Source organism: Marmota monax, unplaced genomic scaffold (genome assembly GCF_021218885.2).
Source record: "Marmota monax isolate L192 unplaced genomic scaffold, Marmota_monax_Labrador192_F-V1.1 WCK01_AAM20220418_F8-fsc00025, whole genome shotgun sequence".
In the NCBI taxonomy this organism is placed as follows: Eukaryota; Metazoa; Chordata; class Mammalia; order Rodentia; family Sciuridae; genus Marmota; species Marmota monax.
The window spans coordinates 9,936,383-9,961,392 of record NW_026691950.1 but is presented as its reverse complement, the minus strand read 5'-3'; the positions used below and the strand labels follow the sequence as shown (position 1 = coordinate 9,961,392).

Sequence of the window (25,010 nt, the reverse complement as noted above, 5' to 3'; positions counted from 1 at the left end):
TTCCAAGATTTTAACCAGCTATTGGCAACTTAATTTCTGTCCACCTTGTCACATCGCGTCCTCGCCCATGAGTACGCAGGATGTCACCCCTTCCCACCCTAGCCAGGGAGACGCTGGCCTGGAGGACGTCACAGCTCGGGATGGCAGCAGCCCTTCACCAAGGGGAGTGGAGTGGAAGGGGAGAGGCGAGTTCTGTGTTTTGGTGGCTCCCTTTCGGGGAGAATCTAGGGGCGGCTGGGGGTCGCCTGGGGTCCCTGTTAGACCCTTTCCTGACTCGGCGCGGGAAAACTCGCCGCAGCCGCAGTCGCAGCTCAACATCCCGGGAACGCAGCTCCGGGGCGCGGCGGGGCGGGGAGGGGTGGGGCGGGGGTGTGAGCGGCGCCCGCCTCCAGTGCGCAGGCGCGGGCGCGGCAGGCGAGGCCGGGCCGGGAGCTCGGCGGCGGCGGCAGCGGCAGCGGAGAGCGCGGGAAGATGGCGGCAGCGGCTACGGCGGCGGGGGCCGAGCAGGTCTGTGAACCCCGCTGCGGCTGGGGCTAGAGGAGCGGGAGAGGCGGGGCATTGCGGGTAGGCCACCGGAAGGGTGGCCGGGGGGCGCGAGGGCCAGCGGGGAGTGGACTCCGCGGGGCGGGGCGGGAGGAGCTGTCCGCCACCGGGATGCTGGCAAAGGCGGGACGCGACCCCGAGCAGGAGCTCCCTTGCCGGGAAAGGGGAGCCTGCCGCGGCCCTCGGCCTAGCTTGGCTTGGCTATCCATCGTCGGCGGTGAGAAGCGGACACTGTCCTCAGGGATCGGGAGGCCACCGTGCCAGTCTGGAGCCTACTCCGGGACGTGCCCGGCTTGGCAGCCAGCAAAAATGCGGATAAAAATAACCTCAGTCCGGGCCGAGAGGCTCCCCAGACACCAGCCAAGAAATGGTCAGCTGTTGCCTAGTGTCAGATTGCGGCCACGTCTTGTTTCTGCCAACCCTGATATGCAGACGTGCCAGATTTCCCCTCCCACTTTTTGGTTTTTGGAGATTTAGTCGCCAGTATAAAACCTTTCCTGTCCCGTGGGTTTAAAATCACTTTTAGGAATGCATTATCAAGTATTTCCTGATCTGCATTGTAAACTTGTAACTTAGACTAGTTTCAGAGCCCCCCCCCCCAATCAGCCTATATTCATGCATACATATACATGCATATATGTGTACATACATGTATATATGGATGGTTGCTAGAGCGGTAATTTTCAGTCACTTCTTAATTCTTGTTTCCCTTTAAAGTAACTTTTTAGTTTATCTTAAGGAAGTGTCATTCTTCAACATCGTTGCAAAAATAAATGAGCCAAGTTGCAAACATTCTTTTTGACCTTTGGAAAGATTTTCGTAGGTGATTAACTTTTTAGGGACCTATTAGTTATATGTCTGGAAGTCTCATTCTAAGGGACAGAAAAAAATAGGAAAATGTGAAGTCTGCCTTCAAGGAGATTAAAGTCAAACTGCCAAATAAATGAAGAAAAATCAGCTAAAAATTCCAGTCAAGCTGCTAATTTAGTGATAGTTAATGTAAAGGAATGAGTGAAATGTAAACAAGTTTGGGACTGTTGAGATTAAAGCTGTTCCTTGGCTCTCATGACTTTCCTCCTGATTAAACAGCTTCTGTTTTAGATTATTCTTTTGCCATCGGTCATACCCTCTGATACTCTTGAAATTCTTGATGTTCTATTCTTCCTTTACACATAAGCTGGGTATTGTGATCCCTCCTAATCTTCCTTGTGAGCCATCTTAGACCCCTCTGTATCACACTCACATCCAAGAAGTCACTAAGTCCTCATAGTTCTACCTGTTAAATCTTCTCCCCAGTCTTCTTTTCATCTCCAAAGCCATGGTTCAGTTAGGCTCTCACTTGCACTATTAGAGGAACCTGCTGTTCTATTCAGTTCACCTCTTTTGTCATGATTTTGCTTGATGTAAATCTGAGTTGTATCACTCATAATTTTTAAATCTTCAGTAGTTCACTGTCTTTTGCAAAAATTCCATTCTTGCATTGGTACTTAGTGTCATTTACTGCCTCCTGCCACCACATCCCTTACTTCCTCTTTTGATTCATTACTATACCTATCCTCTCCATTCACATAAAGTTACCAAAGTTCCTTGACTCAGAGATGACTTGAACTCTAAATCTCAAAGTTGTTCCCTATGCCTAGAATGCCTCTCCCTGCTCTTTTGATGGACTAAATCCTGACCATCCTTCAGAATTCAACTTACTGTAGCCTCCACCCCCTAAGAAGGTTTGCAGTCCTCTTCTGTGCCCTTTTGGTATTGCTTTCACTGCTATGGTATGGCACTTACCATGTTGTACTGCAATTGTTAGTAACCTTGTCTGTCTACCTTATTGTCCTATAAGTAAACTCTTTGAAGGATATCTTGTTTACCAGTTTGGAGTAACTGTTACCACATAGTAAATAGTCAGTAAATGTGAAATACATCAAATTGAAGATAATAATGTAGATGAATTTGCAAAGACTGCATTTTGCCCTTTCTCTCTTATCTGTGGACCTATATTCATACTCAGCCTGAGACCTTTAAGTTGCCCATCTATTAAGCTATCACAAGCCCCTACTGTTCTGTACAATAAAAGAAAGCACTCTCACTATGGCATTTTACTCCCGCAACTACAAAAACAATCTAAACGCATACTCAATTCTAAAATGTTTGCAGGTCATGCACCCTCTTAGGTGTTGCAGCCTCACGAAGTACCCAACCTACACAACTGTATTTACATCTGTTTTGTTATAAAATCTTTTTTTTAGTAGAGTATTTTACTTTCTACAGAGCCTTCCTTATCATTCCTGATCTATGTCAGATCTAGCAATGTGGGGAGAATAAAAGTTTTGGACAAGTAGGGCATGCTGAGGAAGTTGTTGGATAGCAGAGTAGTTTTTTATGTTCTGTGGAGCTAGAGGTCACCAGTGGTTTTTGATCATGAATGACTTATGTTTCAAGGAATGAAAAAGGTAAGGCCATCTGTCAAGGACGAGTGAAAAGGGCAACTGGAATATTAATGTGGTGGCAGAGGTAGCAGGCTGATCAAAAGCTCATAAAAAATGGGAAAAAAGGGAAGTATTTGAAAGTTATATCTGACCCACCTACTCCTCCCCGTTTCCCTAGAAACTACAGCTCATCCTGATTCTCTCCCATTTGAAGCCTGCAGCATGTATTGCTATGCAGTTGGTTTGGCACCTGAATATTCAGAGTACTTTATTGCACTGTTAACTATTTCTGGCATAGGACTGTAATACATAGAGAATAAGGATGCTGGCCTATATGTCTTGTATCCCTAAGTATGATATTAATGTTCAAGCATAAAATTCTTAATACATATCTATTCAATAAGTGAGTTTTCTCAGAGCTCTAAAAATTATATAAGTTGAGCAGTGTCCATTTCTACCATTCCTTTCATGCCTAATTAAATAGGATTATTGCCTAATATGTCATTCAACCATAGTCTAGTTTAATGGTTCTCAAGTTTTTTTGATCTTCTATCTTTACACTCTTAAAAACTACTGAGGTCTTAAAGAGCTTTTGTTTATATAGGTTACATTCATTGATATTTACCTGATTAGAAATCAAAACTGAAAAAAAATTTGAAAATACAAGAATGTACAAACATTGCATTATCTCTGAGAGTAATAATGTCATCACATATGATCATGTACCCATTGTCCATTCAAGAGAGGAAAGTGAAAAAGGAAATGATATCTTAACATTATTTTGAAAATGTACCTGGCATTCCAAACCCTGGAAGGGTTCACTTGACCCCATCACAGCCAACACACACACACACACACACACACACACACTTACATATACACACTCAAAGGACTGCCCAGTCTGCTGATCTATGATAATATTAGCTCTAGTCAATGGAGTTTTAAGGAGCAAATTACATCAAGTACCAAATTCTTTTGAAAATATGCATATGAAAAAATTAAACATGTTAATAAAACATTAATAAAAATAAATTATCCACCCTAAGATATGTTTGTCAACTCCAACAAGAAATGAGGTGTACACCTGATTGACAATAAGACTGTTGAAAGCAAAGAGGGAAAATATGTTATTCAACAGTCACACTGAAGTTTCTGCTATGCAGTGCCTCTAAGTATAGTAATGTCCTTATTTGGAGCCTGCAACGCCATGACTTGCAGGGTTGTAGTGGAAAATATATCAGTAACTAGTTTAGCTTTTTTAAAAAATATTTTTTAGTTGTCAATGGATCTTTTATTTATTTATTTGTATGTGGTGCTGAGGATGGAACCCAGGGCCTCACACATACCAAGCAGGTGCTCTACCACTAAGCCACAATTCTAGCCCTAGTTTAGCTTTCTTTAGTTATGAATTTGCCCTTAATAAATGTATCAAAAAAGTGTGTTACAACTGTTCCATTGTGCTGTATTTTGTTTTTAGCCAAGTTCCAATGGTCCTGTAAAGAAGTCCATGCGTGAGAAGGCTGTGGAGAGAAGGAATGTTAATAAAGAACACAATAGTAACTTTAAAGCAGGATATATTCCAATTGATGAAGATCGGCTCCATAAAACAGGATTGAGAGGGAGAAAGGGCAATTTAGCCATCTGTGTGATTATCCTCTTGTTTATTCTGGCTGTCATCAATTTAATTGTAAGTATATGGTGCAGAATATTCTCTTTTAATCACCAGGGGGAAATTTTCATCTTGCTTTATGGTGATATTCTGAACTTAGTTTCTGTCACTTGTTGGGGCGGGGGCTGTCTTACTTTCTGATTTTCTATACATGTTTTATCTTGAATAGGCTTTAGTCAACATGTATAAAAAAACCTAGTAGGCTGAGGAGACAACACTAATTGCAGGAAAAGTTGAATGAAAAGACAGGAATCTATTGTTTTAGGAGAGGCAAAGACAATAAAATCATGGCAGAGTTCTCTTTTTGACATGACAGATTCTTCCCTTTAAAGGACTTAACTTTTAATTAGGATAGAGTCAATTCAGTAGAGGAGAACTTTGCCATGATTTTGTTGTCTTTGCCTCTCCTAAAAAATAGATTCCTGTCTTTTCATTCAACATTTCCTGCAATTAGTAATGCCTCTTCAGCTGGATTTTAAAATCATAAACCTTTTTAAAAATTATGATTATTATTGTTATTAACACCATACGCAATTTCTTCTTATTTTTTATTTTTATTGGTTAATGGCAGTAAAGATTTGGGTTTTGTAGTCCCAAGTCCCTATTGTCAAGAATGAAAGGATCTGCTGGGTGTGGTGGCGCATGCCTATAATCCCAGAAGCTCGGGAGGCTGAGGCAGGAGGATTGTGAGTTCAGAGACCGCCTCAGCAATTTAGCGAGGTGCTAAGCAATTTAGCAAGACCCTGTGCTCAGTGATTAGGCACCCCTGGGTTCAGTCCCTGGTACCAAAAAGAATGAAAGGATCTGGTAGGTTGATTCATACTATGGTGCTGAGGATCTATAGCCACCTTTTCCAAAGATATTTACTTTTTTACAAAAAGGGCTTATTAGTCTGAGTTCATGACTCTGATGGTTAATTTTGAAATCTGGAATGCATTTAGGTTGATATTTTTATTTTCAGAGAGTGATTAATGGTATACATAAGACTGCTCATAAACATGATCTGCAGCACTTCAAAAGTGAATTTATGTTATTATTACTTCTAATGCTCTCAAGTCAGCCTTGTATTCTATGTACATTTTATAGTAGGTACCATAAATAGCTTTACTAGGAGCACATATTCTAAATTTATTTTTATCTTATAACCTTGAAGATTTCTGGTTAAAATGGCAGAACAAAGACATTTCTGTCCTCTTCCAAAAAAATTTATCCCAAAGTGACAATGTCGAAATATCTTTGAAGAGGGTGAAAGACAACTGAAATCCCAAACCACAATATATGAAGACAAAAAGTAGGAGAAGAGATGCCAAACACTTGTCAGTGAGGAGAGATTGCGTGCCTGTTTGTTGGGAGGGGTTGCAGGGTGTTAGTGAAGTGCCTTGCTGAACCCTGCAAAGCCTCAGGAGTTGGAAATACAAGTACTTTGAAAAGCAGAATCAAGACAGGACCTGAACTTGTTTGAAAAAAATCTACAGTAGTCAGATGCCTAGGCCTCCCTCTGTCTCAGCCAGCAGTTAGGCAGCCGCCCCTCTGAACACCATCCGGCAGGTGTCTAGACACTTTGGGCCAGACAGGGATCTTTGTGCCTAAGCCTGTTGTAAAAAGGTGGGTTTCCAACCTGAAAGCAGTGCACTGAGGCTGCCTTTCCTGAACTCCCTTCTCCTCCTCCTTCAGCTCCCTGGCATCAGCCAAGAGGCAAAGGAGCCCTCCATAGGTAACTGAAGCACCTAAACAAAAGATGTGACAGTAGTGACTTTTGGCAGGTCCCAGTGAAAAAAACATCGACTCTCACTACCATGAAGCCAATAAGTCACAAGCCCCACCCCACATAGAGAATTTCCTATGATCTTTTTCTCAAAAATCACTGTTAAGTATGAACACTGAGCAAGAGATCAATAGATTTTTGAAGAAAGCTCCAGGAATTGAGAAATGAAAAGGACAAAATACCCAAGTCCTGGGGAAGTATAAACTCAAATTTAGGAAGATAAAGAAAATGCAATGATTGACAGAAAATATTAAGGATATTGAGTCCATGAGACAAGAAAGACATACCATATAAAAGGAGCAATTGAAGAATAGGAAGAACTCATAAAGATATACACACAGATGGATGAATAGATTTTGGAAAACAAAGAAAAGTAGCTCTTCCAGAATGTTCAACAAAAATGAAGAATCAGTCTGGGAGTTTTCTATTAATAGGAGATTCAGAAGCAAAAACAGAAAAACATTGGAAAGTTATCATAAGAAAAATTTCTAGAAGAGATTAAAAGCTACCATTCTAGCTCTGGAATAATGCATCAAGAAAAAAAAAAAGAAATCCAGACTCTTACTATGAAATGTTAAAAAATAAATAAATAAAAATAAATCATAAATAAAGACCTTAAAATCTTCCTAAAATTTTTCCAGGAAAAAAAAAATGACTCACTCTTATATAAACAGTAAGTCAGAGTGGCATTGGACCTCTCAAAAACAGAAGAGAGCTAGGCATGGTGGTGCACCCTGTAATCCCAGTGACTCAGGAAGGTGGATGAGGCAGGAGGATTGCAAGTTCAGGACCAGCCTGGGCAATTTATCAAGACCCTGTCTCAAAATAAAAAGGGATGGAAATGTAGCTCAGTGGTAGAGTGTTCCTGTACCAACAGAAATATTTTTTAAAACTAGCAATGGAAACTGGAAGGCAATAAAGCAATAGCTTTCAAAGTTCAGAAAGAACATCGTTTAAAATCTAAAAATGCATACCTAGCCAGAGTGTCAGTCAAATGCAACATTCTTGCCATGCACATTCTTCAGAAAATTTTGCTTCTACTCTGTTTGTGAGAAAACCACTAGCACTAAAGAAAGTTGGAGATAAGGAAACTGGGTATCTTTCTTGCACAGGAGAAAGACAAAAGGAAATTCTAGAAAAGTACAGGGTTACAGCTGTGCAAAAGGCCAGAGATTGGAGCAGGAAATCCCGACTAGAGCAGGAAGACAGGGGTTCCAGAAAGATTTTCTGAGAGAGAAAAATAAATACATTATCTGAGGAGTTTGGAAAGAACATTCATGGAGAGATTTATAGAAATGTTGGAGGGTTTGAGATTTAGTTATATTTTCAAAGAAGCTAAGCAAATTAAAGAAGTATACAAAGTACAAGAAAAGAACTGCCATCATAATATCATATTTGCTTTAGCAATGAGCAGTGTTTACATGGTCATAATACTGAAAATACCGAACATAGATTCATCTGAAACTTGAGGTTGGAGTTGGGAGAGAAAAGAGGTAGAAATAAGCTAAACTTCTCATCTGCTAAAATAAGAAATTTCTAGATAAAACCTAAATTTGATAAATGTAGAAATAATAGTATACATATATTATTTCATATATTATTTAAAAACAAGGAGATAAAGCCCACAGCTAAAATTGTTGAAAGTGATTAGCCTGGGGAATGAGACCTGGAAAGGTAGAAGAAATTATAAACCTTTCCTTGGTCTTTTGCATATAATGGCATGATAAGAATAAAATTGGTTTTGTTTATAAGTGGAAAATCAATTAATATATTCATCTTACTGATTAAACATTTTAGTAACTCTTTAATATTTTGGCAATGATTTTTTTCTTTTCATTTTCCAAGTGTGTCAAGTGTATACCTGTTAACAATGGGCTTGTGCTTTTTTTCAGATAACCCTTGTTATTTGGGCTGTGATTCGCATTGGACCAAATGGCTGTGACAGCATGGAATTTCATGAAAGTGGTCTGCTTCGATTTAAGCAAGTATCTGACATGGGAGTTATACATCCTCTTTATAAGAGCACAGTTGGAGGAAGGCGAAATGAAAATTTGGTCATCACTGGCAACAACCAACCTGTAAGTTACGACATTAATTGAAATGCAGTGTGAATGAAAAAGTGGAATTAGAAAACAAGTCTTTGTAAAAACCTCGAGTTGATTATAGGAAAGAGATATCTTCTTTTAGAGAAAATTAATATATTCATTTTATATTCGCAAATGTATTCAATATTTGTAAATATTTAGTATTCAATAGGGTTGGTTTTATAATCTATTAAAGTTATATGCTTTCTTAGTATTCTAGATTTTGTTCAATGGTAGCATTGACAGATATAATTAGTGTAAGAATGGGTAGATTACTAATCTCCACATGAAGCCATTAAGGAAGCTCCTTCCTGGGTTAGAATATCCCATGTTTTCTGATAATCTGAAAGAGAGTATGCCTCTCTGCTCAGTAGCAGGCCATTCCAAGTGGTTGCTCTAACATAGGCTTTTAACTGAGTGAAACCTCAAGAAGGTATTCTCACTTTCATCCCAGCCACCTTAGGCCTTGAGCCATGTTCCCTATGTTCCTCTCTTTATTTATGCAGAGCCAAATAAGCAAATAAACATTTAAGTTTTCATTTTAAAGAATTCTTCTCCCAAGGAAGTAGAGACAGAACACATGCGTTTAAAATCATTTGAAGTTAGTCTATTATTATAGTTAGTTAAATAGTGTTTCATAGTATTTTTTTAGAATAATGTTCTTCATGAATTTTGGTTGTAATATTGTTTGAAAATATATTCACAATAGAGTGTTTTTCTGAAGATTGTTTTTCAGCAAGGGACAACAAAGCTCAGTGTAGAAAAGAACAAAACTTCTATTACAAGTGACATTGGTATGCAGTTTTTTGACCCGAGGACTCAACATATCTTATTCAGCACAGACTATGAAACCCATGAGTTTCATTTGCCAAGTGGAGTGAAAAGTCTGAATGTTCAAAAAGCATCTACTGAAAGGGTATGATTTCTTTTCTTCACTTTACTAATGGGAGACAATTATTGTCTAAAGTTATAAAGTGGGAGGAGAGTTTCACTTCTTTTTTTTAAATATTTATTTTTTAGTTTTAGGTGGGCACAATATCTTTATTTTATTTTTATGTCGTGCTGAGAATCGAACCCAGTGTCTCATGCATGCTAGGCGAGCGCGGTACCACTTGAGCCATATCCCCAGACCCTAGTTTCACTTCTTTACAGTGGTATGAAAGAATGTATTCCAGAACATTGGAAAGGATTAGTTCTAGATCTTTCATTATCTAGTTTATGTGAGCAATATCAAGTCCTCTCTTTATTATCAGTTTCCAGATGTAAAAAATTTCCTATCCTCTCTCATGTTTTAAATTCTCATTTATCTGAGATAATTAGTCTCACATTATTTAGAAAAGCTTATCAGTATTTTTTTTAATTTTTAGATTACCAGCAATGCTACCAGTGATTTAAATATAAAAGTTGATGGAAAGGCTATTGTGCGTGGAAATGAAGGAGTATTCATTATGGGAAAAACCATTGAATTTCACATGGGTGGTAATATGGAGTTAAAGGCTGTGAGTATTTTCTTAAGAATTTTAAGAGAGTTATTAGGTTCTTGGATACATAAATCCATGTGTAGACTAGTATACAGTTACTAAAAATAGTGATGTATTTTTTTGTCATGAAAATATTTTCAAAATGGATTGTGAAGTAAAAGAAAGTTACAAAACAATTTATGAAATATTTCATTTTTATTTTTTAGGACATATCTGTTTATAAAAACTTACAATAATATGTCAAAATATCAACAATATTTAGTTATGGGTAGCAGGAAAACAGACAATTTAATTTTATGTTTATTTCTGTTAGTTTGTATTTTCTGAATTTTGTTGGTATTAGTTTAAAAGGCAAAAAAGAAAAACCCAAACTGGAAGATCAAAGTATGCATGCCCTAAAGTTGTTGTGTCTTCATGTCCTTTCCTGTTTTTTATCCAGTGTCATGATAAAAACAATTATCAAATGTATCAAGTGTATTTTATTTAAACATCTATTATTAATTATATAGGGAGAAGATTTTTGCCTTATTGCAGCTGCTGAAAATTAAATTTCTTTGTGTTTCACAGATTTTATATGAACTTTAGCAGATATCATACTTCATATAAGGGAGCCATAAGTTCAAAAACTTTTACCAGCTCATAATTCTGGTCAAATGCCTTTGGGCACTTCTATATACTACTTAAGTAAAACTAATAAATTTGTCTTACCAAGAATTGCATGATAAAAGTCACTTCAAGCCTAAAGACTTATTTACTCCCTTTTTTAAAAAAGTGAATTGCACATTTTTTAGGAATAATGAACTTTAGAAAATGAGGTAGTTGTTTCACTTTCATAAACAAATTTTTTCCCTAAAGCTCATAATTTCATTTCTAAATAATAAAGATAAGCAGAAAGTGTAATTCTTGCCAGAAACACCCTAACATTATTGAGTAGTTTTACTTGCATTGTGCTAAGAAGCCCTTCCTCTAAGAGAGCAATGTTGAGCACCAGCCACAGCTGGGCTGTTGTTTTGTGCATAAGAAAGCTGAAGAGAAAAGCAAGAGGTGTGAACCATTTGTAGAGACCATACACAAATTGTTTAAATGTTGAAATACTTGAAAATATGTATACATACCAGTTTCTTCACAGCTAAAAAAAAATGAAAAGATAACTAGCTTTATAATTCAGTTAATATCAATGGTTAGTTTTAAAGAATATAAGCTACTCATAAGAATTTTATCAAACTACCTTTTCAAATCCCCTTTTTCCTCACTTTCTCACCCTCTCTCTCTCCCCCTCCACCCTCCCCCCACCTCTCATTTTAATTTTTCTTTTTTGTGGTACTGGGAATCAAACCCAGAGCCTCACACACATGCTAAGTAAGCATTCTCCACTGAGCTACATTCCCAGCCCTTATTTTTCATTTTTAATTAACATGTCGTGTACATATTTATGAGGTACAATGTGATGTTTTGGTAGATAAATACAATGTGTAATGATCAATAGAGTAATTAGCATATCCATCACCTCAAACATTTATTGTTTCTTTGTGGTAAGAATATTCAAAATCCTCTCTTCTAGCTATTTTTAAGTATACAACATATTGTTAACTGTATTCACCCTACTATGTGATAGAACTCTAGAATTTATTGAAAATGCCTAAGTAATTTAAAGAAAGTAAAATTAATGACCACAAGGTGGCAGCATTGCAACAAAATTTGAAAACTAATCACTTAAGAATTATATTTATTCAGTATGTAGCTTGAGCATTCCTATTCCAAAAATTTGGATTTGGAATACTTGACCAGTAAAATATTCCCAAATCCAAAACACTGTGAAATGTGAAACACTTCTGTTCCAAGCATTTCAGATAAGGGATATTCAGCCTGTAACACCACTACATAGTACATTAGCCATTTCTATTGCTTTTTAACCATCTTCCTGTCATCTCATCTTGTAAATACCCTCTGCGAGATGATTTAGAACTCCTGCCTCAGCCTTTCCTCTGAACTAATTCATGTGCACAAATGCCTACTTACTTTCTCCACTTCCATGTCTAACAGCACCTGAAATCTAACAAGTCTAAAATCTTGATATCCTGCTTCCTCACCAGTCATACATTTCTTTCAGTGTTCTGTCCTGTAAAATGATAACCCATCAACAAAGCCTTCTGGCTTTACTTTCAGAAGATGTACAGAGGCTGGCTGCTTCTCATCACCTCCATCATCACCACTATGGTATGAACTGCCATCATTTTCCTGCCTGAATTGTTGGAACAGCCTCCTAACTGGTCCTTTTGTGACTTTCTTCACACCTATAGTTATTTTTCTGCCTTTCAACCAGAATGATTTTCTAAAACAGTCACATCACTTTCCCATTCGGAATCCTCTATATGGCTTCCGTCTAATTTCAAATAAAATCTAGAATTCATTCCTTTGACTTTCACGTCTGGTTCCTGATTATTTCTCCTCAGCCTCTGTGCTCCATTCATAGTGGCCACCTTATTGTCCCTAGAACGCCAGGCACATCTTTACCTTTGCATGTACCGTTTTCTCAGCTTAGAATTCCCTTCCCCAGTTACCTACCTGACTTAAGTTCTTCACTTCTTCCAGTTTCTGTTGGAATGTGACCTTATCAGGGAGGCCTTTCCTGACTTATAAAATACGATCCCCACTTGCTCACTCTCTCTACTTACCCCGTTTTATGTTTCCCCAGAATTTATCCCGTCTGCTGCCTTATGTGTCTTACCTCTTCATTTGTTTATTGTTTGCTCCCCTCCCTGAAATGGCGGCCTTCTTTTTTACTTCTGTGTCACTAGCACCTAGGATAGTGCCTGGTACATAGTGGGCACTTAATAATTATTTATTGAGCGAATAAAAGAGAGAACAAAGAAAGGAAAGAAGTGAGATACGCTTAGTGTTTCCTCTTAAAACAGGGGTTTTAAGAGCCTATGTTATAAACGTTTTTCTGGAGCAATGGCCTTAAAGAGGAAAAATCTCCAGACAGTTTCCTTTGAGTATCTGGTTTTCTAAATTATATGGTTTTAATCTAGTTAATTCAATCTTCATTAATTAAAATTAATTGCCTGTAAGAGAAAATGCCTTCTTCTTCTCATCATCACAAACTTATCAGTCAGTACCTTTGTTAATATTCTCTTAGGAATTAACAAATGAAAATGAGACATAATCAACATTAGTTTTATTATACACTTAGGAGTTTTGATGTAACTTTAACTAACAATTGAGAGTTATATGGCAGGTTTATTGACATTTAGTCGAACTGAATAAACTAAGAAGTCACCAGTTGAATCTTGATGATTGTTTTGGTTTTTGATGCTGCCATTATTGTTTTGGTCGTGATTTTACTCTCTAACTGCCTTCTTTTCATGTTAATATTCTGGCAAGTTTTGTTTAATAACTTTGTTCTATACTCATATGTGGAAGTAAATAAATTGTACTATTATCCTTTTTGTAGGAAAACAGCATCATCCTAAATGGAACTGTGATGGTCAGCACAAGTCGATTACCCAGTTCGTCCAGTGGGGACCAGCTGGGTGGTGGCGACTGGGTGCGCTACAAGCTCTGCATGTGTGCCGATGGGACTCTCTTCAAAGTACAAGTAACTGTACAGAACATGGGCTGCCAAATCTCAGACAACCCTTGCGGGAACACGCATTAGAAGAGCCCAGAGGTCATCAGTATGTTTATATCTTGACTTGACCTTTTTTTTTTCCCCCCTAAGTATGCATGCAAATCATGTTTTTACAGAGTTTGTGATAATTTGTAATTATTTTAACTGAAGAGCACTACTGTATCTATTATGTAGTCTCCATATTTAAAATATTCTTGAGAGTCTAAATTCTAATACATTTTATTAAGTTGCACTGATTTTTCAAGTGACAGTCCCCTAAAATCATTATAAGAAGTTAATAAAATCAAAATTAATCTTTAAAAAGTGTTTTTTTAAAATTCTACTATACTTGACTAAAGGATAAAGGGCTGACACAACTATTTAGATTCACTGTAATCAGTTTTTGATAATTCTAATGGGAATAGACCCATTAGAGATGTTTAAAAGGCATACCATCAGTGTTTCATGTTCTATCTTTTGGTTTCAAAAAGAAAAGATGTGGATTTTTAGGGTATTAACCTTGAACCATATTCTCACATGCCAGTAAAGTCATTAAAGAACTTGACATTTGTGAGAGAATAAACTGTGGTTCCTTAGCTTTTCACTAAGAAGAAAACACTCTGTGATAGAATGTTTATTTGCTATAATGATAATTATTGAGAGTTCACAGTGTGATAGAAAGCAGACACATGCTCAGTTTTAACTTTTAAGTAATGATAGCTTTTAAGTCATTTGTTGAGTGTCTTAGATTTCCAAGGCTTTGCATATTTAATGTCTCTAGTTCTCACTGAGGCTCTCTGAATAGGTGTTATTATCCCAGTTTTACCCATTAGGAACTGAGGATCAGACAAGTTAATAAACTTGCCTAAGATGATATAGTAAATAGCAGAGTTGGGATTGGAATGCAGGTGTGATTCAAACCTAAATGTAATTGATTCCAAATACCATGCTCTTTTCACTATCTGCACTGAATTCTCAATTATTTAAAACTCTAGAAAGATGAAAAAGGAATAATTCTAACTTCCCTAAGGTAAGAAAATCAAACAAAACAGTTAGACTACTCTAGTTAAAAGAAATAAATCTCAGATTAAAAAAAAACAATCACTGTCAGATTTTAACTATCTTTTAAGACAATTCCAAAATACTATTCTATATAGAGGTGTAATTGGCCTACCTATGACTTACCAGTTTTCCAAATAAAGGTCATTGGCACACTGGATTACCTGAATAGGTTCCAGAGGTACAGGGACATTCTCACCCTTCGCCCTAGGGCAGCTCAGTGCAGTGGGAGACAGTAGGCCTAGCCAAGTCCTGCTGGTTTTACTACAGCATACCACACTAATGTCACCCTTTTTAATGGGTCAGGATACGGAACTAAAGGCAGGAGATAATACACAAAATTTTTGAGTGTAAGAAGTTATCTTCTAATATCACTATCTCATTATAATTATACCCTCAAACCAGTTGATTTTTAACATATTTTGTATTTGATATGAAAGGAACTCTCTGGTATTATTAAGACACACACAGGATCAGGGACAGGGACCCCAAAGTAGATTGCCATAGAATAGGCAGTATAGGTACATATCATAGGTTCTGTTTGCAATGAAATATAACCATGTTCTATCATGGTCACTTTGAACTGTGTAGATAAGAAAATCAGTGCAAAAAATTGTATTCAATATAGTCATGGTTCTCTTTTACAGAAAAACCGTATACCTTATAGATTATGAAGTCAATAAATTTTACTGAAATAGGATTGATTTACTATATAATACTGAGAGCAGTTTTTAAGTGAAAAGAAAATGAGAGATTTCTGACCTCTGAGTATTATTAGTTACAGTGATATTTGAAACCTTTTGGATATCTTTTAATGTCTGAATGATTCTCAGAAAAAAACCATTGAAATTTTCATTTAGATGCTCAGTGTATTTTAAAATTGTACATTCATTACTTGTCTATTTAGATTTGTTTTGAAAGTTTCTTTAAATATTTTTATTAAAACCACAGAACACTGTATTACAAAGTATTATTTATTGAATCTAATTCATGATATAGTCTATTTTTACTTCTCTTTGAGAAATATTTGTGTTTTTGATACATTTCCATTAAGTGCTTTTGACATGAGAAGATATTTTGGTGTTTTTATAAAACTGACTGTTATCAGGTATAGCATTTTAGGATATTCTATAGGTAGTCTTTGCTTTTCCACTGAAATGTAGACCTGGAAAATTTATTGGGAAGCAGAACAAGAACAAACCACCCATTTTACCTGTGACCTATTTGATTCACAGTGAAATTTCAGCAACTCAGTAGCACCCCCTGATGGTGTTTTTCTATAAAGGGATAAATTTACCTCTTCCTGATTCCATTAAGCACTGACAGAGCAAGCAGCAGGTTTGGGGGAGGTGGATGATAGAGGACCCTGAGAAGGATGTAGATACATGCTTGTTTGAATAATGACAGTATTGTAGAGGTGGATCATCATGACATATGGAATAAAAATAAATAAATGCATGATTTCTTAGAGACTGTCTAATGGACAGATAGGAAAAATGCAAAACAATACAAAGCAGGGACTGCCTATACATAGTCTGCAATATTTTAAAATACACTAATTTGTATTTTTTTGGCATTGTGAAAAAAATAAATTTTGTGTGATAGTTTTGATGATGAAAGATAGAAATTCTATCTAGTTTTGAATGAGTGTTTTTTAAGGAAGTAAAATGTTTTGGTGCTAAACTTGACAACAAAGAGACCACTGAAATGCTGATAGTTTTACTCATCTGAAGTGTTAAGAGGGGCAAAGATTAGAAATCATGCCATACAAAAAAAATTAAGTAGATAAAAATTTGTTTCAGATTGCTAACTTGCATTTCAGTTCATTCAATTTGTAATGACTATTAATGACCTCTGTTTACAATAAAAATTCTGTAAACTATTGGCTGTTAGTTTTTTAGTATTTATATGTTCATGGATTTCCACTTGATCATGCAGACATTATAAATTTAAATATATTTTGAGAATGGAACTTCATCTGTATTTATGTAATATCTCTGGATATCAGATTTAGAAAGTTGCAGTGTGGATAGTCCTACCCCATTTGCATTGCAGAAGGCGTCTCTCCAGCATCCAGGGAATTAACTGTGCACACTGTTACCCTGGCAAGCGGCCAGTGCTGGAGATGAAAGGGTGAAGGCTTGCCACTTAGCTAGCATGATGGCAGGAGGGGAGGAGCCTCCAAGGCTCAGTTCTGAAATCATCCACTATAGACCCATTTGAAAACTACCTAAGGCTCTTAAGGTATGTCTCAGAAGCATTATATCATATTTTTTCCACATCTTCTCATCACCAAAATAGTCTTACTTTTTTTTCTTTCTCTTTTTCCAACTTGTTTTTATCTAAGAATGAATTCTTCATTTCATTTCCACTTTTTTTTCCTCTACTGCCTTCTTCCTCCTCTTTCTCTCTGATATATGCACACCCACGCCCAGTATTTCTAACTGCTTCTTCAAACTTCAGCTTGAATATATCTATTTAAAGACTTACATTTTATCTTATTGTTTTCAGTTTCCTCACAAACTTTTTCTGGAGTTCTTAGTGCTAAACAGCACTAAGAATTTATATATACCCAGTCTATATAAATTTCTATGTAATAAAAATAATGTTTCTTTATAAATAAATAACTTTCACTGTAAGATAATAGGATTATTCTTATGTGTTTTGAACTTAAATCCATTAACGTATCAATGTCTTCAATTTAAAAAGAAGCAAGGCAATAGAAATCTTTAAGTTAAAAACTTTTTAAGAAAAAGTATTTTTCAACTACATCTTTCTCTTCAGTACTACAAAGTGATGTGCTTCTTTAAATGATTTTGTTGTTGTTGCTAATATTATAGTATTAGCTGCATATACAATTATAATGATTACAGCTTGAATGTAGAAGGAAATATTTTCTGACTGGACAAATTAATTCAGTTTCTGTGCATAAGGGACACACTATAAATCACTCCTCCTGCTATAGGGCAGCTTTGCAGTTCATGGTCATGTGTATGAATTTAGATGTCATCCAGAATTTGGGAGAACTGACCTTGTGTGAAAAAAAGTTTAAAACTTAACACTGTAAATTTAATTTAGTCCACACATTCATTCATGCAAACAAAGCATAGCCCAGAGACAGACTACAGACTATTAAAAATATAAAATGGAAATGTGTATGTGTGTTTAAAAATATAAAACATGGAAATGTGTATGTGTGTGTGTGTGTGTGTGTGTGTATGAGTCATGATCCTTACTTTATTTCAGGGAGTTCAGAACAGACACAAAGCAAAACACTAAAAATGCAGGATAGTATTCATTCAATAAATATTTAATGAAATATTTGTGAAGGCATAAAGACAAATAGAGGCTAGAGCATAGGATTTGAGATGAGTATGGAAGAATGTATAGGATTTCGACAGAGGAGAGGAAAAGGCATTGAGCTTAGAATTGGGAATAATTAAAAAGCTAATTTTGACATGAGATGTGCATATATAGTTTTGTGCCTAAGCCATATCTTGTGGTTGCTCCACATGTATTTTTCAAACTAGTTCATGAGGTCAGCTAGATAACTCAAATCTTTGAATGCCACTCTGAGAGATTTGGACTATAGGCAGTAAGTAGCCCTTTGAGGATTCTGATCATATAATTGATAAGGGAATTACACAAGAAAAACAGTATTATGGGAAGATAATGCTTCAGAATCACCTAAAATGGATCAAGAAAAAAGAAGAAGAGTCAAGAGTCAAAGGCAGGAAGATCAATTAGAACATTCTAGTATTTTAGACTATAGCAATGAAAACTAGAAAGTGTGCCATTAAATCAGAAAGGAAGGAACTATTTGTTGTAACTGCATACTGAATAATGTGGTTATTTATACACTGATTTTTAGGTGGAATTTTAAAACAATTGCAAAAGCCCATTTGCATTTCTTTTTTAAATTATTTTTGTGTATGCATTCAGCCTTTGTGGCTTGTATTTATACTTATAAAACTTTCAGTTGCTTCTCAAGAATTTTTTAATGAAAAAGATACCTGAGGTTTCTATCTCTCACTATATCTATGTGGTTCTGAGGCAGAACATCCTTTTCATAACTCATTTATGTTGTATATATTAAATGATTTGAAAAGTCACACAAAAACCACAAAGACAAAGATTTTAGTTTTTCTAGTCATGGAAAAAAGTATATGTTTGGCAAGTTGAACTTTCTACTTACAGGGTTATGGGAAGTTCACAGTTTAGTGTAACTGGATATCATTCATGTAATAAACCACATGGCTTACAATTTTCTAGATAAGCATAGCAGACTTTGCTCCCTACTAATGATCAGCAAAGAAACAGAGAAGTCTTCTTGGTAAGTTTCACTCACTCCAAAGCAGACTACGCAGTGAATGATACTGAAAAAGCAGGTGTCAAGGTGAGGACTTATTAAATGTATATTTTCTGAAAATACAGACAAGTCCTTTCTTTAAAGTGCTATAAATAAAATTTTATGCTAGTTTTACCATTTCAGTAACTACTGAAATGTTTTTAATGTCTTGACTTCTAAGAAATCAGTCACTTAAATTGACAATCAAGATAACTTTCCTGAATCTTAGAAGTGGAAATTAAATATCCTGCTTCTTATTTGCTGCTACTTTTTATGTAAGTTATTTTGAAAAGTCAATTTTATTTTTTATTTTTCCAGGCATTATGAAAAACTTCTATTTCAGAGTTATTACCATAGTTATAGGTGTTTTCTTTACTGGAACAAGAGAAAATCCATCAAGAAAAAGCAGTATTTTATTCAATTCAGAGTACCAAAGTAATAAATATCTCCTAACAAATTGTTCTACTGGAAAGCATGAGCTACCCATGGACTCATCACAGACAGCAGCCACAGTGAACGTAAGCTTCAGTTTCTTTAGAGTTCTCTTACAGTCTCACACGATAAAAGAAGAATGGAAAATAAAACATCTGGACCTCCCTGATTCTCTCATATGGAAAATGACCTTGAGCCCTCTCACACATTTACATGCTTTGGAAATACTCAACCTGAGCAACAGTGCCATCCACTCCATCTCGTTGGATCTATCCAGTCCTCACTCCTCACCAAAAAAACACCAGAGAAGCAGCTTCCAAAATGAACTTCTCTTTCTAAAGGTGCTAATTCTTCAAAGAAATAAACTCACTGACACTCCCAAGGGTGAGTACAATTTGAAAAGGTGGACTAGAGAGAGAAACGAGTATGAGGAGAATTAATGTTTTATGTTAATAAGAATTCCATATTTGTTTTCAGTTTCAAGGGACCAACTGACAATAAAGCAATTTGATCAGAGCAAATACAGTAAAAGGTTTCACAGTGGTATTGGAAGTCATATGTAGAATTTATAATCAATACAATTTAATCCCTCATTATTATAACTTTAATGTTAAATAGTGTTGTTGAGAGACACTAAGAAGTATTGAAGTGCTAAATAAGAAAGTGTGATTTTTAAGCTATTTTGTTTATCAGCATTTTGTTAATATGGAAAAGCATGAGAAACAGCTAGTTCATATATTTTTAATATGTAATGTAATTTAAATTATGTTGCCATGTTTATAAATTTTTCTTTATAGAATATGTTTTGCCTCTTCTGATCTAGTTGTCCTTCAACTGTAGGCCAGAAATGTGCCAATATTACATATAAGTTTGTGAGCTTTCTGATTATCAAATCAAAATCAGAATTCCTTATTCTAGATTCTAACAGAATACTTTTTTTCTTATAGTAAATTCTCATGTGACATTCAGTAGTCTACGTGTTAGAATCCCTTTACTGTGAATTGTTTTATTTAGAATATATATCAGGTTCATAAGGCAAAACTTCTTTTGCCCTTTTTATATTCTGGAGTGCTGGGAAATTTTCTTATTCCGTTATTGTTGTTGTTTGTTTGTTTGTTTTGAGTCTTGTTCACCGTTTGTCAAGCACCTACTTGAAGCAAGATACTTATGCTTAAAAAAGTAATGATTTTGCCTGCTTTCTCCATCTCAAATTATGCATATTTAGCTTTTCTCATTTTTCACTTCTTATGTTTCAGATAGATAGTTATGGAGTTTTTTGTTTGTTTGTTTGTTTTGTTTTTTTGTTTTGCCTTTCCCCAGCTTCAGGCCTTCTTTTAAGAACCATTTGGCAATACTAATCTCTCAGGTAAAGGCATGATTGTTTCAGTCACCTTATCAGCAGAACTGTGTGAGAAGGTGGGAGTGTTTTTTTCTCTTTGACCTTCTGCATGAATACAATGTATAGTATTTTCAATGCAAAGTGTAAATGATTAGATTTCATTTTATAATTTTTATTTTTTGTTCTTATTACAAAAGGAATGTCTGCAATTTGTAGAATTTTCAGGGATTTAAGAAGCATTAAAAAGTAAAATTTAAACTCACTTATGTAATATATAGTCTTTAAGTTTATTCTTTATATCTAAATATACATTTTTCTTCCAGTGATACTGTACATAATATTTCATAATTTGTATTTTCCTATCAGGACATTTTGGGCATATTTATATAATTAAGTAATCTCATAAATAATATTTGAAATAGTTGGATAGTTCTCATATATGTTTCCTAATTGGATTAATAACTTTTATTTTCATTTTGATATATTTAAATAAGCATTATTATAGTTATATGTATCCATTTGACCTAACATATTTTTAAGCAAGTGTCGTAGATATAAACCTCACTCCACAAATTCAAGTGTCCTAGAGATGTAACATTCTGCAGTCTCTAACATAATTTGTGATTCTGAGTCCCCAAGGGGGTGGTTGTAGGGATATGTAACATCTTTCATTGGCCTTTCTCTGCCTTTCCCCAGATGTGTACTGTAGCTGTAGAGTCTTATGCCCTGACAAAATGTGTGTGTTCCTACCTGCTGCAACCCAGAGAATATTTCTTCTTAGTCTGTACAGTTTGGAGAAAATTCCTTCCCCGTTTTGTTTCTTCCATACCCTGTGTGTCTAGAAGGTCCTTTCCTCTGAAGGTTTAGAACTTATAGGCTGGGCTGCCTCTGCCTTGCCATGTGCCTTCTCTGGAGTAGTGAGCATGGAGCCTGTTTTCTGCTTGAATGGAGAGAAAAGGAAAGAGAAAACTATAGGCAAGGATAAAGATAAATATGTCAAAATATTATTCTACCACAGAGTACATAGAGAAGTGCTAAGTCTCTCTCCTTAGAGCAGATGAAGACCCCAGGTTAATCAGTGTTTAGGGCTAATACAATTCTACTTCAGGACCAAATATTCCTATAAATACAGCTACAGACTCATCTTCAAGTTAAACTTCTGCCTCCCAAGATATGTTGAACCTTCGAAGGTCAAAAATAAATAAAATGAGCAAATCCTGTATCTGAAATTCCATTAGAATTCTGGCAGATGAAACCATAGAGAAATGAACAAAGTAGATACTGAAAGTCCAGTGTAAGTCATAATCTAATTAGATATAATTCAGAGTCCTTTTATCCTTGGCATTTGGTGATTTGAATTGTTTTTCTGTTATCATGATATGCTTTCAATTTGTCCTGGGTTGAATCCCCTGTAACTGAATTTAAAATTCCATTTTGGAGGAAAATATTTTATTAAAAATATGCTCCCTGGGTATTGTAGTTTGGATGTGAGGTGTCCCCCCAAAGCTCCTATGTTGATGCAGGAATATTCAGAGGTAAAATGATTAGAAGAGCTGACTCACTTTCTCCAGTTAATCCTAGTTAGCATGGCTTGACTGGTGGTAACCACAGGCCTATGGGACACAGCTGGAAGAAGTGGGTCACTGGGGGTGTGCCCTAGAGGGGTGGTTCTTCCTGTGGCCCCTTCTCCCCTCTACCTTTCTCCCTCCCTCTCCCCCACCACCACATTGCTACCATGAGGGAAGGAACTACCCTCTGCTATACCCGTCCCCCATGATGTTCATCCTCACCTTGAGACCTCCAAAACCATGAGCCCCAAATAAACTTTCCCTCCTCTAAACTGTTCTTGTTGGGTATTTTGGTCACAGTGACAAAAAAGCCAACCAAAACACTGGGTCACTACCCAATTTTTGGCCTTTCCTTTATTCTTTTTCAATTCCTTCATAAGTCTGTTTTGGGAGGTTTGGGGTTATGTTTGTTTGTTTATTTTCTTACTACTACACTACTGGGGATCAAACTCCAGGCCTCTGACATGCTACGCAAGCACTCTACCATTGAGCCAGATCCCAGCCCTCTGTTTAAAGGTAACATCTAAATAATACACATGTTCCTCAACTTAAGATGTGGCTACAACTTTGTAAATCCATCGTAAGTTGAAAACATCATAAGGCCAAAATGCATTTAATACACCTCATCTACCAAACATCATAGCCTACCCTTTCTTAGACATGCTCAGAACATTTACATTAGCCTATAGTTAGGAAAAATCATGTAACACGAAGTCTGTTTTATTATAAAATGTTGAATATCTCAGTAGTTTATTGGATACTATAATAAAAGTGAAAAACAGTGATTATATGAGCATGCTTTCATACCTTGTAAAGCCAGAAAACCTTAAGTGGACCCCTTATAAATTGGAAACCATCCATATAATATTTATGCATAGAATTGTGAAGATAAATGAAAAATATATCTTAAGAAGCTAATTTAACATGGTAGCTGGCATAATAAATGGAAGCAATTAAACTACATGAAGGGTATTTTGTAGACTCATACTTTGCAAATGTTAGTTTTTATTGCTCTCTTGGCACAAATTGAGAATAACAGTATACTTAGAAACAAATAATTAATTTGTTTTTCTCTAAATCTCAAGTTAACTTTTAAAATGTTAAATAACTATCACTGTGGATGGGATTCATAGCCCACTATAATTGATGAGCATCGAACCATTTGTGTCTGTCTAGATGTGCTTGCATTCATCTACAATAATAATAAATTAGATATCCCAGAAGGCAGCAGTTAGCCTTGTAGCACATACATACCTTTATAACTCATGTTTCATGTGTATTTAAATGGCAACTGTTTACAGAACACTCAAATGAGCCCATTTTTGTAAGGGTGAATCATCACATTGACAAACAATTATCAGATAATCTCCTGTGTCCAGAGTCTGCTGATGTCACCAGTAAGTTTGTGTTGGGAAAACACACAGGTGAGGTACTGGCCAATGCAATACACACAAAGCAGAAACCATCCATGAATTTAACCTTAATGATGATTGCACCTTCCTTCCTTAATTTTGAAGTACAATGTTCATAACTGAGAAATTGGTGTGTTCTTTAGCTTTCTGTTGCTGTAACAAAATACCTGAGATAGTCAATTTATAGAGAAGAAAGGATTGTTTTGGCTTATGGTTTTGGCAGTTTCATTCCACCTCAGTTGGCTCCTATTGCTTATGAGGCTTGCTGAGGTAGTACATCATGGCAGGAGCATGTGACAAAGAAAGCTGCTTGCCTCATGGTAGCCAGGGAATGGAAGAGGAGAGAGAGCAAGGGACCTGCATCCTATAGTCCCCTTCAAGGGCATCTGTTGAAACATAGTATCTACCTAAAATGTCCAAGGCCAGCCATTAATGCACATCACAACCACTTTCATGTAACCCATCATCATTGACTCACAAAGAAATATTTTTAAAAAACACATTTTCCCCCCATTTAGAAATGCAGCCAAATATCATGGAAGAATTTACTCAGATTTCCCAACTCCATCTTAAATGTCATTTTCAAGGACCACACCAGTTATCTTAATAAAGTAGAATTTTAATTCTCTTAAATTGGAAAAAGAAAAAGTTTCATATAGGAGACATAACTGAACTTTATGGTGTTAATTCTGATCTCCAGAAGAAGCTTACCTTCTTGAAGACTCTCGTTTTGATATTATCAAAGGAGTTGAATAAAATTTTTTATTTCCTTATAACTCTCTATATTCAAAACCACCCATTCCCTCCATGATTGGCCCTGTTCTGGGCCCATTCTCATTTACTCTTATACTTCTGTTATTCTACTTACGTGTTTATTGACCTTAAAGGAATCACTTAACCTAAAAATGCGTCCTGGTCCTTATCTTTAACTGAGGGTAGTTATATACCCAAAGTTGGTGTTATAATTAGAGATAGTGTGTATAATGACCATAACACATGGACTGATGATATATATAAAACATCTCTCATAGTGCTGGTACACAGCAGATACTCAAAAACGATTAGTTCCCTGTGTCAGTCAGCTTTTTTGCTGCTGTGACTAAAGAACCTGACCAGAACAAGTATAGAGGAGGGAAAGTTACACTTGAGGGCTCATAGTTTCAGAGGTCTTAGTCCAGAGAAGGCTGGTACCATTTCTCAGGTCTCCAGATGAGGTTGAACATCATGGCGGAATGCATGGCAGAGGGAAGCAGCTCACATCATGGTGATCAAGA

General features: G+C 36.1%; 2 protein-coding genes across 2 annotated transcripts in view; both read left to right on the top strand.

Moving 5' to 3' along the window:
* Nucleotides 1–402: 402 nt before the first annotated feature.
* On the top strand, nucleotides 403–16,519 carry Sgcb (sarcoglycan beta). The gene is made up of 6 exons (XM_046459982.2): nucleotides 403–507; nucleotides 4,447–4,656; nucleotides 8,296–8,481; nucleotides 9,212–9,403; nucleotides 9,855–9,986; nucleotides 13,423–16,519. Exons 1-6 carry the CDS (start codon nucleotides 472–474, stop codon nucleotides 13,624–13,626), a joined length of 960 nt encoding a protein of 319 aa, XP_046315938.1. The 5' UTR covers nucleotides 403–471; the 3' UTR covers nucleotides 13,627–16,519.
* A 126-nt stretch (nucleotides 16,520–16,645) lies between these two features.
* The window catches only part of Lrrc66 (leucine rich repeat containing 66), a 37,178-nt gene continuing 28,813 nt past the window's right edge, over nucleotides 16,646–25,010 (top strand). The window contains exons 1-2 of the mRNA XM_058584253.1: nucleotides 16,646–16,881; nucleotides 19,304–19,801. Coding sequence (XP_058440236.1) covers nucleotides 19,309–19,801 — 493 coding nt within the window. The 5' untranslated portion in view covers nucleotides 16,646–16,881; nucleotides 19,304–19,308. The remainder of the gene's footprint in view (nucleotides 16,882–19,303; nucleotides 19,802–25,010) is intronic.

Bases quoted from the DNA above. Each gene is read 5' to 3' on its own strand.
- Sgcb (XM_046459982.2), top strand. From the start codon at position 472: ATGGCGGCAGCGGCTACGGCGGCGGGGGCCGAGCAG. The intron at 508-4,446 runs GTCTGTGAACCC...TTTTGTTTTTAG, and splicing joins CGGCGGCGGGGGCCGAGCAG to CCAAGTTCCAATGGTCCTGT. The intron at 9,987-13,422 runs GTGAGTATTTTC...TCCTTTTTGTAG, and splicing joins GTAATATGGAGTTAAAGGCT to GAAAACAGCATCATCCTAAA.